Source organism: Ctenopharyngodon idella, chromosome 12, assembly GCF_019924925.1.
Source record: "Ctenopharyngodon idella isolate HZGC_01 chromosome 12, HZGC01, whole genome shotgun sequence".
Taxonomy (NCBI): domain Eukaryota; kingdom Metazoa; phylum Chordata; class Actinopteri; order Cypriniformes; family Xenocyprididae; genus Ctenopharyngodon; species Ctenopharyngodon idella.
In genome coordinates this window covers 9,428,830-9,447,658 of record NC_067231.1, presented here as the reverse complement: position 1 = coordinate 9,447,658, position 18,829 = coordinate 9,428,830, and the positions used below count along the sequence as shown (strand labels likewise).

The window sequence follows — 18,829 nt, the reverse complement described above, 5'->3', positions numbered from 1 at the left end:
ACATATAGACTGAATGTGCAACTAAGATCATGTCAATTCCTGTGCAGCAGCACGTCGTGTGAAAGAGCAGGACCCGTTTTCCTGTGCATTCTCAAAGGCCACATGTGTATTCCTTTAAGTGTCCAAATACTGTTTGGGCTCACACTAAATCTCTTAAAACAGATAATCAAAGGTGGAAAGGGATGAAGAGGTGAATCAAAGGATGTTTATGGACAGAAGCTTCTTACTTGTATAGAGGAATGTCTGGCTCTTTGCCCTCTGTCCGCAAGGTTAAACAGCACTGCTGCAGCTGCGATTTTGGATCATTCCAGTCCTGGTTCAAGATGAACTCCTGAAACAATAATTAAAATGGTCAAACAGTAGTACATTGAAAAATTAAACATTTTTATATACAATCACAAGATACAGTAGCTGTTTTAGTATTGTTAAAAAAGTATTGTTAGTTAACTATTGTGTAGTTTTAATGTCGGTTCTTCTGGTTTATATTTCCACACCATGAAGGTAAGATCTTATGGATTTATGAGTGAACTGCTCGTTTTAAAATCTTCCCGGTCTACTGACATTTGTTATGACATCCGCTTCAAACATTACAATGTTCATGATAACTTTAAGAATAATGCACTGAGATTTCAATCACCAGTGATGACACCTGTGATGTGTAGCCTGTCGAAGAATAATTAGCTGGTGAAGTGGATTTACTTATTGTAGAGTTAACTAAAGTATTAATAAAACGGATTGTTCCGGTTCTTAATTATAATTGGTTGAGCTGCGTTCGAAGCACAGTAAACAACTCTACAAACATACACCTGTGACTGCATTACATCAGTATTACTGTGCCACTGCCTCTGTGTGTTGCAGCGTCAGTGTGTTGCATGGCAACCATTCTGCTTCTGAAAAACTAAATTGCTTGGCAGAACAAGAATATTTTATCAATAGCATTACATTTTTATGTCTGTGTATTTATTTTATGAAACCTTGCCAGGTATGTGGAATAACTGTTTTATAAAAGCAATAAGCACTGCTCCATGTCATGCATAACAACGTCCCTTAGCTGTTCTAAATTCACTGTAAACCATGGCTTCTTGGGGCTTATTGCTTTAATTTATACCAAACATTTTTATAACACGCCTCTGCATGATGTGAGGTTCTTTATCTTATTTTTATTAAAAAAAAGAAAAAAGAAAAAACAGCTACATTTGTTGACTTTTCCTTTCTTCCAGCGAATGATGTTTCTGAAAGAAAATGCACCAGGTGTCTACTGCTGCTATCCACCTTTTTCCAACGAGCCAAGTGAGTTTTAGATTATGGGGGGCACTTCCGGTTTGGGCAAGTTCCACTCAAAAATACTGAAACAAATCATTTCAATTCATAAGGTTGCACTACAAATAATCCTTATCTGTCAGTTTGACTGAATGAGCTGTAAAATTTCCTTCATGTTCTATTTTCAGACGTCAGGAGAATAACGTAACATTTGGCATTTTAATGTGACATGGTACTGTATAACAAGAATATCTGTGGCAAGAGCTCTTTTCAGTTGCTGCATTCTTTTCCACCAGATTATTTTCTTTTTTCCCTTTGTATTCCACTGTAACCGTATGAAAAAAAAAACATATACTTTGCATTTGTGGTCTGCTCTCTCTATTTAATGGATGATATATCCCATTAATAATTCAATGGAATGCATTAAGAATCTCTTGTTTTTCTCCCCAAATCTTCACTTCTCTTTCTAGGTTTGTTTTCAGATGGATGCGTTAATATTTAATTGTCTCCTCTTTTGACTTCTAATCCCTATAAACAGCGTTACTGGAATTTTTCTAAAGCAGTAAAATTTAATATTTATTGTCTGTCAAAATGATGGTATTCCTTTTGAAATGGTATCACTCAATGTTCTAGTTAATGAATATTTTTGATTAAGGCAACATATGTTACATAATACAGACATATATTACTACAGTGATATTTAAAATGTTGTAATATTGCTGCGGAAATAATCGAGCTCTTGGGGTTATTCATGGTCTGTTGTAATTCGTTAATGATTTTAGACTTTTACATTTCCTTTAAATGTTAGATGGTTGAAGGGTGAGTAGAATGTCTCATTGTACCCAGTTTTTGAAAATGCTTATTGCCTTTATAGAGAGAACCTTTCGCTGATTGCATACAGTTTAACGGAAGTTACTTCATTAATTCGCTTAAAGTATCATGGGGCATAGGAAAAACGTGGATAGTAACGAACGCAACATTCATGCGTATCTGAATGACAGATAAACCACGCTTTTAGTTCACTGTTGTTGTTAATGTGGTTATTTCAGCAAACAGTTTGCTTCGTACATTGTTTAATGGCATTAAGTTGAATTTCAATCATCATTCAATGGAACAGTGATTTTAAATTACAATTTAAAATCAGTCCAAGCTATAGAAATATATCTTCATACTTACAAGTAAAGCTTCAAAGCTTCAAGCAAAGCACATCATCTCAAATAATTTGACATGTAATAATTTAATGCTTATATATCTGAAAGCATTGAATCACTATCTAATTGCTATTTATTAGATTCTTAGCATTTTAAATTTATTATTGACCAAGACAAATGATTCACAATGCAAAAATCAATTTTTCAAGATCGATGCATAATCGAGATTTGTGATCGATGCATCAATAAAACGAGTGAATCGTTACACCCCTACACATGAGTATATCGCACAGATCTTTTTATTGTGACTAAGTCAAATAAAAAGCATCGCTTATAATAACTGATGAAGTTCAGACATTCTCAGTTGATCTCCAATTAAGTTTGCCATACCTTGAGTCGTGGGAAGAAGCAAACATTCATAAATGTGTGCACAAACTCCAGGTCTTTATCTATGTAAAGAGCTGCAATGAATGCTGGGAAGGGGGGAAAAGAGAGAGAGGACTTAGCGATACAGACAATAAGCAATAAGAATTTTAGATGGATATAAAATTACTGAGTATATTAGGAATACTAAAAATAACAGTGCTGCACAAAATAATTTATTAAATAAATAACGACACATTCTATAGGACCTCTCGGATTAGTAATTATTTAACTTGTAATTTAAACTATTAGTTCCTCTGATAATTATATTATTTATAGGAAAAGTTCACAATTTTTGTTAAAGTTAAATGCAGATAATTGCAAGGGAGCTTTGATTTTAGTGTCGTCACACTTACACTCCAGTAGATCGGCTAAAGTCTTGGTCCGCAGGGCAACAGGCCGTTTGGTCTTGTCATTGGTGATGGCATATTCCTGCATGCCCAATTCCTCTGCAACCTTTGCCTGAGTCCGGTTATTCACCAATGAGCTGCGCAGGAGCTACAACCACACACATAAACACACTTTACACTTCTACTGACTAAAAAGTTCCCATCATCTTGATTATAGCATTCCCTCATTTGTCTAATTTATTTCATAAAGAAACATAATATATATATTTTTTATATATTTTTTTAAAATTATTTATTATCATCAACGTAAAACTAAACTAAACTAGACTAAACTATAAATCAGAGGATCTCAACTCTGGCCCTCAAGGTCCATCTCCTTCCGAGTTTAGCTCCAACCTTGTTTAAATTCATCAGCCTGTAAGAGCAGACCTGAAGACCTTGATTAGTCTGTTAAGGGGTGGGGGTGTGTGTGTGTGTGTGTGTGTGTGTGTGTGTGTGTGTGTGTGTGTGTGTGTGTGTGTCTGTGGTCTGTCTGTCTGTCGGTCTCTCTGTCTCTGTGTGTGTGTGTGTGTGTGTGTGTGTGTGTGTGTGTGTGTGTGTGTGTGTGTGTGTGTGTGTGTGTGTGTGTGTGTGTGTGTGTGTGTGTGTGTGTCAGTCAGTTAATATCATTTCCAAATATCATTTCTCAAAAACCTACAGTGCCAAAGCAGAAGACGGCATGGTTGGTATTTGTATTGTTGAAATTTCACTAGGGGTTGGGTTGTCCCCACAACTGAAATCACATTCAGTGGGGCAGTGTGACTGAAGTGGCTGGATTTTTTTGTACTATAGAGTAGAGGAGACCAGGGAGTTTGTTGGCACAGGATTCATATATTTACAATTTAAAAACTATGGTAGATAAATGTAGATCCCCATCACCTTTTCCTCTAACATCAGCTATGATGTTGTACCTGCAGCATGTTGCTTGTGTGATGAGCCTCGTAAGGTCGTGTACAAAGTTCAAATAATTTCCTGGTTTAAAACCTTGTTTCATTCCTGAATAAATTGGTGTTTTATAAAAGATCACTGTAGTGAACACTGTTTCATATTAAAAGGTGGGGTAAGTGATATTTCAGAAACGCTGTTTGGAAGTTAGTGGGACCGACACACCAGCAAACAACATCAAACGTGTACCCAATTAGCATTAGGGGGCGTATGATGGCCAAGGAGAGAGAACAAGCAAGAGGGAGATTTGAAGAAAGATTGCAGAAAGAGAGATGAAACAAAACAAAAGAGAAAAGCTCAGAAGAAAATCAGTGGAATGAAGGGTTATGACTGGGCAAGATATTTACAGTGGGGATCGAAAGTTTGGGCACCCCAGGTAAAAATTTGTATTAATGTGCATAAAGAAGCCAAGAAAAGATGGAAAAATCTCCAAAAGGCATCAAATTACAAATTAGACATTCTTATAATATGTCAAAAAATGTTAGATTTTATTTCCATCATTTACACTTTCAAAATAACAGAAAACAAAAAAAATGGCATCTGCAAAAGTTTGGGCACCAAACTTTTTAATACAAATTTTTACCTGGGGTGCCCAAACTTTCGATCCCCACTGTAGGACCCACGTTAATATTAGGACAGCTTTACAGCACTGAATGAATGTGGTGTTTAGCGTCGTTGTTAGTGCACTCGGCGAGTGGGGTTTGAGACTTGGAGGGTGAGGTTAGGATTGAAGGGTGAGTTTTGGAGGCGGAGCAATGAAGAGGGAGGTGTGTTGGTTTGGATTTATTTCAGATATCAACAATGTCCAACAGCGTTTTTGAAATATCACTAACCTCACCTTTAAGAGAAGATGGAAATAAATTAGAAACCAATGTTGGGATAAAATGAAGACCAGATGATGGATATACTCACTGTCAAATGTCCTTCATGATGGTCTGGGAAGTGGATGAACAGATATTCAGTTGCCACCAGCTGCATAATAGAATCTCCCAGGAACTCCATCCTCTGGTTGTGGCCTCTGCAGACAGATATATTGAAGCTCTATTCGATAGTTCACTAATGATAAGATTACTGAAAAAACTATCTTTTTTAGAGTCTCAGTCGGGCCTGATCACATTAGTAAACCCTTCAGGGGCTGTATGTATAAAGCCGCTCAGAGTAAAATTGTAGTCTCAAAAATGAAAATTTTATTTTTATTCCTAGACTTAAGAGTAAGTGTGATTTATAAAGGTTTATAAAATGTTAAGACTTGGTCTCAGCTACTTAATTATTAAATGGCCCTTTTACAAAATGTAATATTAGTCTCTTGTGTCCCCAGAATGTGTCTGTTAAGTTTCAGCCCAAAATACCCCACAGATCATTTATTATAGCTTGTCAAATTTGCCCCTATTTGGGTGTAAGCAAAAACATGCCGTTTCTGTGTGTGTCCCTTTAAATGCAAATGAGCTGCTGCTCCCAGCCCTTTTTCCAGAAGAGGGCGGAGCTTTAACAGCTCATGCTTCGGTTGCTCAACAACAACAAAGCTGGAGAATCTCTAAAATGACTATTGTTAGTAACAGTGTTCAGCCTTACATTGTTCAAACCGGATTCGGACACTGAGAGACACTCAGGAAGACGTTACAACTTTTAGATTGCAAATGGATGTTTCTGAATGGGTAGTGGATACATTTATGTAGTTTCTGTGGAGTTGATTCAACTCATCGACTAGCATGTGCGGTCATGTTAATCTTTTGTGCAAATCCAGCGTTGAACTGACCCTCATTTGTGAAGCAGTCCGTCGTAAAATTATGGCATGGTAACAACACTTTACTACAACAACTCTTCCTCTTCTCTAAAGCAGCCCAACATGACCTCGCCCTCTTTGTGTGATCTCGGGGGCAGGGTTTATGAAAATTTTAAGGTTAGTGAAGTCCCTACCAGCCGTTTGTTGTAGTCCTTAAACAGCAAATTCTTTAAAAGAAAATATCTCCCTTTGCATTGAACTTTGCAGATGTTGTTTATGCTCTAACAGCAACGTTACCCACTAACTAAAGTTAAAGTGAAATCATAACTAACCCCCCCTTTAAACCCTATAAATCCTACTGTATATTTGATACACACATTTCTTAGGCCTCTAAATTATCAACATGATCAAAACTTTGCTGAAAAAAACCTGTTGTAGACAATCTACCACATGCCTTCTGTCGTCTGATTAATAGTTTATACTTATTTAGCAAATAAAAGGCCTTTTAGTATAATTCTAAAGACGTCCCCCTTTAGATTCTGGTACAGATCTTTTTTTCTTTTTTGATTTTTGTAAAGTAAATATAAGATTAACTTTAATATTGTTACTAATATTTCAAGGTATACACTTGACTGAAACAATAGCCTAAATGTGAATAAAAGCCTAAATTAAATCTGTTCAGCATATAAAGCAATTGTGTCTCTTCAGAAAATTTGGACTAAACCACTCAATTCATATGGATTAGTTTTACGATCCCTTTATGAACTTTTTGAAATGTCAAAGTGGTAGTTGCGTAGCCGTCTATGTAGGGACTGAAATCTCTCAGATTTCATTAAAAAGATCTTTGTGTTTCGAAGATGAACAAAAGTCTTATGGGTTTGGAACGACATGAGGTTAAGTAAATGATGACAGTATTTTCATTTTTGGGTGAACTAACCCTTTAAGTTTTATTTATTATGTTGATATGGATAATACATCAACATATATTATCATACCTCATTTTTTTTTTTAGATAAATCATGTTAAAATGTACTGTAAGCATTAAATATGATACTTTAGGAGGACATCTCTAATTTATTTGTACATTCTAAACCGCGCTTTTAACCCCCGGATAAAGACATGTTTCATACTCGTAATTCAGAAGCGGGGTTAGCACTGCTTCTGCAGTGTTAATCCCGCATTGCAGTGCCAAATTTAAGCAATGCGAAAGACACGATGTTGGAACGTTACTGCTAGATTCTTAGCAACCATCAGCTAGTTAAATGGTGACGGAAACGTGCCCAATCATTGACACTGACACAGCAAATATGCAAATAAGAACATTAACCTGGGTTTAGGAATGTACAGTGTGAAACATCAGCTTATGATACCCAGGATTAATTGTTTACCCCGGGTAAACTATGAGCAGTGTGCTACGTGAATCAAGATAACCCAGGATTCGTTTACCCAGGGTTAACTAAGTGTGAAAAGTCCAATTGGAGTGACAACTGATATTTGCATTTTATGCGAGTAGTCTGTAATAATGTTATAATGATCTCATTGATTATTATTTATTTTTTTTATTTTTTTTCCCCTCATACCATTATTTCATATGTTAGGCTTTACAGGGTTTAGAGAGCTGGAGAGATATTCTAACCAAGCTAATAGTTGCAGGTCAACTGTATTACATGCAGAAGAACACACACTTTTCACAAAGGAAGCATGTGTTGGAATTATGTGATGAATTTAGGACAATGTGCACAACATATATTTTACATTATAATATACACTCACTGGCCACTTTATAAGATACCTGTTCAACTGCTCGTTAATGCAAATATCTAATCAGCCAATCACATGGCAGCAACTCAATGCATTTAGGCATGTAGACATGGTCAAGATAATCTGCAGAACTTCAAACTGAGCATCAAAATGGGGAAGAAAGGTGATTTAATGCAAAAATGCCTTGTTGATGCCAGAAATAGGAAGAGAATGGCCAGACTGAATCGAGCTGATGGAAAGGCAACAGAAAATCAAATGACCACTCGTTACAACTGAGGTATGCAGAAGAGCATTTCTGAACGCACAACACATCGAACCTTGAAGCAGAAGAACACACCGGGTGCCACTCCTGTCAGCTAAGAACAGGAAACTGAGGCTACGGTTTGCACGGGCTCACCAAAATGGGAAAATAGAAGATTGGAAAAACATTGTCTGGTCTGATGAGTCACGATTTCTGCTGTGACATTCAGATGGTAGGGGCAGAATTTAGCATAAACAATATGAGAGCATGGATCCATCCTGCCTTGTATCAGTAGTTCAGGCTGCTGCTGGTGGTGTAATGTTATGTGGGATATTTCTTGGCACACTTTGGGCCCCTTAGTACCAACTGAGAATTGTTTAAACACCACAGCCTACATGAGTATTATTGCTGACTATGTCCATTCCTTTATGACCACAGTGTACCATCTTCTGATGGATACTTCCAGCAAGATAATGCGCCATGTCACAAAGCTCAAATCATCTCAAACTGGGTTCTTGAACATGACAATGAGTTCACTATACTTAAATGGCCTCAACAGCCACCTTTGCCTTTGGGATGTGGTAGAGCAGGAGATTTGCGTCATGGATGTGGAGCCGACAAATCTGCAGCAACTGCGTGATGTTATGTCAATATGGACCAAAATCTCTGAGGAATGTTTCCAGCACCTTGTTGAATCTATGCCACGAACAATTAAGGTAGTTCTGAAGGCAAAAGAGGGTCCAACCTGGTACTAGTAAGGTGTACCTAATAAAGTGGCCGGTGTGTGTAGATTATATACGTTGTATCATTACAAAGTCACTGAAGCACTTACAGGGTGAGGTGGTTGAAGCCAACTGTTCGCAGAGTGAAGGCCCGTGCGAGGAGACGGACGTGAGTGAACAGCACTCCAATGGCGTCTTCAAAATTAGTGAGTTTCTGTAGAACTGGAGATGACTCGATCAACTGCCTGTCTGTCAGTGGCTCCTGCACCTAAACATACAGCAGAACATGCATGTGTGATCTTGTGTGCTTTCATGCACCAAATAATGTCAGTAGTTTAAATTAAAACTTATAATAAAGCAACAGTTCACCTAAAAAGTAAAATTGTCTTAATGTCTTTCAAAGACTTTCATTTATCTAATATTTTTTAATATTTGCTCTTTTTTCCATTAAAAATCCATTAAAAGTCTAGGCAAACAACATTTTCAAGTTTTAAAATGTTCATAGATAAAATCCATATGAATTAGGCATTTTTATTTCAAGCACCCCGTTATTTCCCTGTGCGTCAAGCACATATGTTTGAGCTTCCATTTGTGTCTCCTCTGAAGATTTGGATTACACTGCTCAATTCACATGGATTCCTTGTATGATGTCTTCATGTACTCTTTGAAGCTTGAAAATTCTGCCTGCATGGATTTTCAATGGATTGACAAACATGATGAGAGAACATTAAAAATCTTCATTTGTGTTCCAAAGATGAACAAAAGACTTATGAGTTTAGAGCAAATGAGAAAATTGATTTTTGGGTAAACTGTCCCTTTAAATTGCCCTGGACCAATGAACATTAGCAAATATTTTAATAATAATAATAATAATAATAATAATAATAATATTATATATATATGTGTGTGTGTGTGTGTGTGTGTGTGTATGTATGTATGTATGTATATGTGTGTGTGTGTGTGTGTTTATAGGAATTTTTGACCATTCTTCTAGAAGCGCATTTGTGAGGTCAGGCAGTGATGTTGGACGAGAACCCCTGGCTCGCAGTCTCCGCTATAATTCATCCCAAAGTTGTTCTATCGGGTTGAGGTCAGGACTCTATGCAGGCTAGTCAAGTTCCTCCAGACCAAACTCGCTCATCCATGTCTTTATGGACATTGCTTTGTGCACTGGTGCGCAGTCATGTTGGAACAGGAAGGGGCCATCCCCAAACTGTTCCCACAAAGTTGGGAGCATGAAATTATCCAAAATGTCTTGGTATGCTGAAGCATTAAGAGTTCCTTTCACTGGAACTAAGAGGCCAAGCCCAACCCTGAAAAACAACCCCACATCATAATCCCGCCCCTCCACCAAACTTTACACTTGGCACAATGCAGTCAGGCAAGTACCATTCTCCTGGCAACCGCCAAACCCAGACTTGTCCATCGGATTGCCGTGATTCGTCACTCCAGAGAACACGTCTCTACTGCTCTAGAGTCCTGTGGCGTCCAGACGTACTGCATCCGACGCTTTGCATTGCACTTGGCCATGGAAACCCATTCCATGAAGCTCTCTACGCACTGTTCTTGAGCTAATCTGAAGGCCACACGAAGTTTGGAGGTCTGTAGCTATTGACTCTGCAGAAAGTTGGCGACTTCTCTGCGCCTCAGCATGCGCTGACCCCGCTCTGATTTTTTTCGTGGCCTACCACTTCGTGGCTGAGTTGCTGTTGTTCCCAATTGCTACCACTTTGTTATAATACCACTAACAGTTGACCGTGGAATATTTAGTAGTGAGGAAAATTCAAAATACTTTTGGCAATTATATATATATATATATATATATATATATATATATATATATATATATATATATATATATAAATAAATAAATAACATTAAAAATAATGTATATATATACATTATTATATTCTCCATAATAATGTATATATACATTATTATATTCTCTCTCTCTCTCTCATATATATATATATATATATATATATATATATATATATATATATATGAGAGAGAGAGAGAATATAATAATGTATATATACATTATTTTTAATGTAAGAGCAGGCACAGCCATTTTGAACTTGAATGTGTGAGGCTTCTGGTGTCAGCCACTTCCAGTTATTTTATCTGTACAAACAAGAATGCATTATGCTGCTTGATATTGCAAAGTGTTATTTGTTATCATGGTCTTATTTATTATCTTAAACATAAACACCCTGGTTTGTAGCACAATTAGTTTTAGAATTTACTGCACTTTATTATTCTTCTAGATATTTACCTAAGTGTCTGATGAATGTGTATGTATGTGTCTGTCTTACACTGGTGCATGACAAACATTCAAAATCAAGTCTGCTCACACCTGTAAAGGATGAGGTGGGTAGTTGAGCCAAACATCCCTCAGGTCCTGAAGACAAACAGAGAGGAAATTAACTGAATAAAAGATGACAAAGTCCACTTGAGAAGAATCTGAGTATATAAGGGACAATTCAGACATCTATGATAAAACATTTATCACATGCTGGAATAAAGATTGACTCATGGACTTTTTTTGTGGTAATGTATGCGATGCTAGGGACAACACCATTTGTCTAACAGGCTCACTGTAATAAATTCATCAGGTTTACTAATATTTTTTTAACACAAACCAAGTTTAGTCCTACAAACACACAGACACACACACACGCACGCACACACACACGCACGCACACACACGCGCACGCACACACACGCGCACGCACACACACGCGCACACATAAAAACTCACCTCACTGTTGAACAGCAGTCTCCCAAACAGTTGCTTGGCTTCCTCTAAACCACCTTCTAGGTAAACGGCCCCTAAAAAGAAAAAAGGAAGAAAACAGAAAGAATACTGAATTACACAAAGCAAATCAAACTTAAGATCAAAAAGAGTTCAGGTTTACTCAAACAAATTAAACAAATACACAACCATTCAAAAGTGTTGGATCACTATGATTTTTTTTTTAAAGAAATTGTAGATTTATTTAGCAAGGACATATTAAATTGATTAAAGTGATAGAAATCTTAACATCATAAGTGTCTCTATTTCAAATAAATTATGTTCTTCAAACTTTGTTCAAAAAAGACACTATCATAGTTTTCACCCTTCATTAAGTAGCAGAACCATTTTCAACTGTAAAAAATAAATAAATAAATAAATAATAAAATGCGTACCAAATAAGATTTGATTTTATACGATTTTAGAATGTTTTAGATCTGTCATTACAATGATTTCTGAAGGATCATGTGACACTAAAGACTGGAGTAATGGAGCTTTGCCATCACAGGAATAAATAACATTTAAAAAAGATTTTAAATTGAATTATTATTTTACAAAAATTTTAAATCGACTATTTCTGACCAAACAAATATAGTCTTGATGAACATAAAACTGTCTTCTTTCAAAAACATAAAAGTATAGATCTAAAAGCTTTTTTTAAATTCTATGAAAGGTGAATATTCATTTGCTCTGGAAATGACCTTACTATCTTCAAACAGATGAATAAAGATAAATTAAAACTCTCTCTCACTCATCCAAACTTCCACAGGAGTTCTGTGTATATATAATGTGTAAATACAAATTGAACCAAGAAGTGTTGTTAACTTAATGCATCATGTCCCCCTGTGGTGAAAATCAAGTTTTTAATTGTTCATATGTCTATCTGGTGTTTTAACATGCTTTCAGACAAACCATGTGCAAATTCATAAGTCAACACCATTGCTGAGTATTTTCTCTTTAAAACTGCAGTAAACCAAAGACAGTCTCAAACCCATGGTTTGAAATCGCTGGTGTTTCTGATGTCACAAACTACCTTGTAACCAATCACGTCAACGCATATTACGATGTTATGATGAACTATATGCCTTTCTCCACCGATGTTCAAAGCGTTTCTAAGGATACTGATAGTTAGAAGGCAGTTTTCTGACTCGTGAATGTGAACATGGTTTTTGTAACATTAGCAACACATTATTAGCTGTTTGATATCGTAGTCAAGCAAAATGCTAATCATATTACCGTTATGTGTCCGAGGTTGTAAAAAGCAATACCATTGTGCAGCATTTACCTCAGTAAGTTGAGTGGATCTCGTCTGAGCTCGTGCGAGTGAGTGGAGGTGGGGCTAATTATCATATTCATAGATCCATGTATATTAAATGAGGCAAGGATGTAGAGTTATATTCAAGCTATTTTAAGGCATTAAGAATTTTTTTCACAGGAAAAAACATTTATGTAATTTGGGTGATCAAAGATGAAATTTAAGGGAAAAAAATTATGGAATACAGGGGGACTTTAACATTACAAGGTGTATATGTTAATCAATGCATAAATTAATGTTAAATATAACCTTACTGTAAAGGGTTATTAAAACTTTTATGCTTAAATTAATATTACATTTGCTGTAATGAATAATTAATCATATTTTAGAAGATAGGTCTGCTACTACTAATAGGACAATATTATATTTGAAGTTCTCATCAGGCTTTAGTGGAAATATGTAGGCTTTGTTATAATCAGTCAATCCATCCTAGGCCTCTACAGGTGTAACAAATCACTTTTTGGCAAGGGAGGAGGTGGAGGAGTTCCTGAAGACCCACTGATACATCAAAAAGCATATCAGTGATACTACCAAGACACCTCTGAGCTGTTACCACACACAACCCTCAAAACCACTGTGACAACCTGCATATCCATCAGACACTGAGAAACTCATCCTTCAGGCCTCATGATATTCCCTACAACATTTACAAGAAGTGTCTAAAAACACTGAAGCATGTGGCTTGGTCTGTGTGATGATGTTGTTATATTTTCTCGACCTATCTAGCTGGCACTTCAATTATCCACTAGTGAAGTGGTTTTCAATCATGGTTCTGGAGACCCACCACTCTGCACATTATGTATGTCTCTCTTCACACCCGATTCAGAATATCAGGTTATTAGGTAAGAGCTCCATAAACTTAACTAAGGCTACATTCAGACTGCAGGCAAAAGCGGCCCAAATCTGGGGCCACAAATTTTTTTTTTGCTCATATAGACTCAGATCTGTTTTTTTTTCCATAACAGTGTGAACAGCACAAACCACATAGAATCTGAACTTTTCGATTCTGATTTGGGCCACTTCCATATGCGGTCCTAAATCAGATACAGGTCTGATGTTTTGTAATGTGACCTCAGTCTGAACAGTCATATATATCAGAATTCACGTGACTTTTACTTCACTCTAGATCAACATTCGTCACAATTCTGCACAGATTTTACATACCGGTAGTTCTTTGGTCACTCTGTGAATACGGAAGATGATAGCGAAGTTAGTCAGTGGAGGGACGGTGAGCTGTAATACTAATAAATATTACAGTGACAGCTCTATACAAACAAAAACCGTGAGGAAAAACTATGAGAAAAACTTTGCTCTCTTTCTCCTCATCTGCATCCTCCTTATCGCCTGCACACAAATTCGCTGGCTTCACAACACCTTATAAATGAATGCATAAATGTTGATTTAAGTAACCTCCATTTACTTCAGTATAATTCTGTGCTGTGCGCCGTCTTTGTTATTTTTCTTTTGTGCATCCGGGTCAGTTCAGTATCATGACCTGTTCAGACTCGAATCTGAAATTGGCCACATTTAAAAAATGTGAACAGCCAAACCAAAATAAATAAATAAAAAACGGATTTGAGCAATAAATCAGAATTGAGCACTAAAGCTTGTAGTATGAACATGGCCTGTATCAGATAAGAGAGACAAACAAAATATGCAGAGCGGTGGGTCGCCAGGTCCAGAATTGAAAACCACTGCACTAGTGCTTTGCACTGCCTCTGGAGGCTATCTGGAACTCACAGAACCACAGTTACATGCGTAACTAGCTTTCTTTTTTTGTTGCTTAATGCACTTAACTCTTTTTAACAAACACATCAAGTACTTTCAGAGACTTCAGGTCAAGAGCAACAGTATGAAACACAGACAGACATCAAAGCACTAACCTATCAGGGCTTCAAAACAGTTTGCCATGGCGTGTCGGAGGTCTGATTCTCTGCACAGGTCAGGGCCGTGAGCATATAACATGAACCGATCCAACTCCAATTTCTGGGAATCCAACACAATAATAAAGATTAAATAAACAAATATGAAATCATGTGATAAAAACAGTCACTGTGTGCCTTCTGATGTGGGACGGACGTGTTTGTTTCAAAATACCATACTTTTCCAAACTCAAATTCCCAGACTTCTCTGTAGATATTTCAGACCATATTTAAGTTCTGATAAATGGTTTTGAAATCCAACTGTTAAGATGTATGTTACATTCTGACTATGTATGCAATTATTTTGCCAAAAAAATGCCGGAATATTGTAGCTAGGTATTGTAGCTCATACAAATCAATTAACACCAAAGACTATTTTAATGTGCGGCATTTTACTGAAACTGCAATGTAAGAATACAGGATTACAAATACAGTAATATTGTCATTGTTTACATTTATTTAGAAAATGTTTAGTACTACTAATATTTTTAGTATCAGACATTCACTACATCCAAGGCCTCACCCATAAAATATTCACTCATACAGAATTACTTTACATTATTTTTTCAAGCATTATATTCATTGTATAGTACAGACATCTGTTAATAGTTATTTTAATCGAATATACTGTCAAAACTCAGAAAAATATACATTATATTTCTATATACATTTATATTTTTGGGAATAAAATGTTATACAAATCAGGTCACTCTTCAACCAGAATTAGACTCGCGTACAGCCATTACTGGAACCCAGTTATTTTAGTTTATAATGTTATAAATATGGATATTTTTCTTACAAAAACGCATCGATTTGCTTCAGAAGGTCTTTATTAACCCCCTGGAGCCGTATGGATTACTTTTATGACTTTTATGCACTTTTTTGGGCTTGTGTTGTCAAAAGTACCAACTTCGGAACTGAAATTTAAAAATTAAATAATAAAAATTAAAAAATACCAGCATTTCCCCCTAGCATTTTGAGTGCTGTTGAGCGGATTCTTAAACACCTCTGATTGGCCATTGTGTTCACGTGCTCAACAGATAGGTCTGTGATTGGCTACAATGATCAATGCTTCAAAAACATGTTGTAAATAGACATCTTTGATGCTCTTCACCGAGCGCTTACAGAGATTTTTTTGAGCTTTCTGTGCTCACGGCCAAAGGAGTATACTCTGAAAGGATCGCGTGTTCAACTGTGCATGAGATTGAGAGGAACGTGGAAAATGAAGTATATCCGGACCTTTATTACCCTTTCTTTCCAAAAGCACAGCTTTAAACATCTAGTAAACAGTCACCTTAGCAAGCATAGCAAGATGCTGATTCTGAACGATTGCTGTGCGATATGTGGCGAGTCCTCCCTCCTCCAGACTTGGGAACAGGTAGTAGAGATGCACACTGGAAAAGAAAGACAAATGATTGTAAGACAAATGAAAGCTTGAGAGCAATAGACTGTAATTGCAATCTGTGCAACAGCTCTGAAATCATAAGATAAACTTCAAAAGACATGCTTTCAGTAGCAACAGATTTATAGCGATAGTGAAAGGTCAGAGATCTCACCTGGTCAGGAACTCAACAACTGCATCACCAAGAAACTCCAAGCGCTCATTATGATTGATTCTGTTAACACAGGGATCGCACCTTTACAAAATCCACCTATTTGCTTGGTTGAGTTGTTATAATAGTTATACTGCCATTACAAAATGTAAAAATTATATATTTTTTTTATCATAAATGAACACTAAATGTTACAACAAACAAATTACTTTCACAAAAAACAAAAACAACAACAACAACAAAAAAGCAAACCTGGAGGGTGATGGGTCATCCTGGCCCAACCGTGACATAATGTTGATTAAGGTGTTAATTCCTAGTGGAAAAAAGACAGAACTGTCAGCAGAGTAGGACTTTTTCAAAAATGCTCTGACATACATGAACAGAGAGATTTGCAAACCTTTTTTCCTCATATACATATGATGCACTTTCCGGTCTCCATATTTGGGCTGGCGTATTCCACAGTTGGACAGAGAGTTGCGAGCATGGTCAGGATTCATCCCAAAATTAAGATGATGACTGGGGTGAGTCATTGCCAACTAAGCATGAAAGGAAAGCAAAAGAAAAACAAAGTGAGAATTACAATACATGATGTGAATCACAGCACTGGCTGTTGAACACAGTATGCTATAAAGACATTTTATGACCATTAATTAAGCAAGGCTACATGCTAACACATAGTTGTAGTTATATTGAGCTAAACACCCAACAATGCATGCAGAACTGAAAACTGTTCTGCAGGATCAAAGACTTAGGGTAAGTTTTTGATAGACTACAGAAAAAGACTCTATCAAGAAAACAACCAATATAGTACTATTTTGTATATTTACATTGATAATGTAATGTTATATTTATTAAAACTATATTTCTCATCAAGTTAGTATTTAAGCATTTTTTACATTTATTTCAAAATAACTAAGAATGCAGTAACAACTGTAATATTTTATGTATGTTTTATTTGTTAACTGATGTTTGGGTGGTCTTTTTAACAGTCAACTTATTTTTTGGATTTTTAACTTTTTATTTTCAGTTTTTAGTAAACGTTTACCATTGTCGGGTAAACGTACCCTAAATGGATGAGTTGTTTAAATTTTAATTGGTCTTCCCCTCTATACTATTTTGTAGGAGGATATAATGCCCAAGAACTATGAAGACATTTTCCTGGATATGCTAAAAACACAATATTCCAGGATATTCTTTACTCTTTCTCTCACCTGCAGCAGGCATCGTTCCTTGAACATGTAACCGATCAGCTTGTCCAAATGCATCAGGCACTGGTGGTAGCGGATGTGGTGGGTGAGAACTGGCAGCATCATGGCATGCTGCAAAAAAAAACAAAACCCTCTGAACACTCTTAAGACAACAGCATGTGTGAGAAAAGTGTTTTGCAGAACTGAAGGTAGCATATGTGTGGATTCCTCAAGCAGCATCCTGTGCTTTATAGAATATAAATACATTTATTGTGCTTCATGAAATTACAAACCTGGGGCTTCATGTATAAAGCTTTCCGTAGATTTTATCCTAAAAGTGTGCGTACAACAGCTAGTATGCCAGAACCTGCAAAAAATTCCCTTTATAAAACCCAGTCAGCGGAGGATTGTGCATGAATGCATCTCCACCCCATCTCTTCCCCAAAATAACCATATATGGAGCTTGCAACATCTAGTTTTACTATGCATAACACATGATACCATGTTTAACTGTACAAGACATTAGGAAAAAATGAAATACAGACTATGTGCCACCACATTACATTGCTAAAAATCATTCAGTATCCGTGCCTTGTTTTAGAATAGATAAATCAAAATTGTATGAAATACATTTATATACACAGAGAAGAGCTAATCTCCATCTTTTAATGAGAACACATAGGCCTTACTTTTTGCAGTGTAAATAACTGTCTGACTCAGCACATCACTGACAAAACATTTTACTGTTTCCTTCAAATTCTATCTTTCAAATACAATGGTATTTTTCATAATATTGGGAAGACCACGAAAGGGGTCATCATTAGGCTACTGTCTGTCTGTGCACGACACAGCACACCTGCGTGCAGCAGAGGTTGTACAGTACGGTGTCATCGGACTTATTCAAATGGGCCAATGGACCATTTGATCACAGAGTGAGTCCTTCAGTGTCTGTCGTTATACTGTCTAAGTTGCTAAGCCATCTGCTTAGACGGAGTCAAGTGTGGATCATTGATCATTACTTGCGCAACACGGTAGCTAGGCCAGATCAGACTTCTCTTGGCCTTTTCTTACAATAATTAATCTTGAATCAATCGTTAAATAGGCTTATAGATGATTAAATTATATGATTGACATGGAATTAACAATCATTGTTTGATAGTGTCTCATAATTTGTTAATTGCGCATTTAAAGTCATGATTAAGAAAAAATGAAATATCTGCAATAAAACAGAATAAAAAAAAATATTAATGGACACAAATATTTGGTAATACAGAAATTGCACATCCAGATCATTATTTCAGTGGCTTGGTCTATGTCTTGTTTTTTTCTGTTTTGTCCCTCTCTTAGGTGGACGCACCTGTTCGTGATTTGAGAGTGGCTGATTGATTGAGCTGACTGATAAAGTCACCAACGAGGAGAAAGAAACAGAGACGACAGATTTTG

The 18,829-nt window shown here is 36.4% G+C and overlaps 1 protein-coding gene across 2 annotated transcripts in view; it reads right to left on the bottom strand.

Annotated features, from left to right (window-relative positions):
- drosha (drosha ribonuclease III) overlaps nt 1-18,829 on the bottom strand; it is a 41,947-nt gene that overhangs the window by 5,047 nt on the left and 18,071 nt on the right. For both annotated transcript variants that reach the window (XM_051914874.1, XM_051914873.1), the window contains 13 exons: nt 17,411-17,518; nt 16,597-16,735; nt 16,452-16,512; nt 16,203-16,262; nt 15,941-16,040; nt 14,608-14,710; nt 11,377-11,447; nt 10,972-11,016; nt 8,726-8,883; nt 5,081-5,186; nt 3,191-3,332; nt 2,802-2,884; nt 228-331 (listed from right to left, as the gene is read on the bottom strand). In XM_051914874.1, coding sequence (XP_051770834.1) covers nt 228-331; nt 2,802-2,884; nt 3,191-3,332; nt 5,081-5,186; nt 8,726-8,883; nt 10,972-11,016; nt 11,377-11,447; nt 14,608-14,710; nt 15,941-16,040; nt 16,203-16,262; nt 16,452-16,512; nt 16,597-16,735; nt 17,411-17,518 — 1,280 coding nt within the window. The remainder of the gene's footprint in view (nt 1-227; nt 332-2,801; nt 2,885-3,190; nt 3,333-5,080; nt 5,187-8,725; nt 8,884-10,971; nt 11,017-11,376; nt 11,448-14,607; nt 14,711-15,940; nt 16,041-16,202; nt 16,263-16,451; nt 16,513-16,596; nt 16,736-17,410; nt 17,519-18,829) is intronic.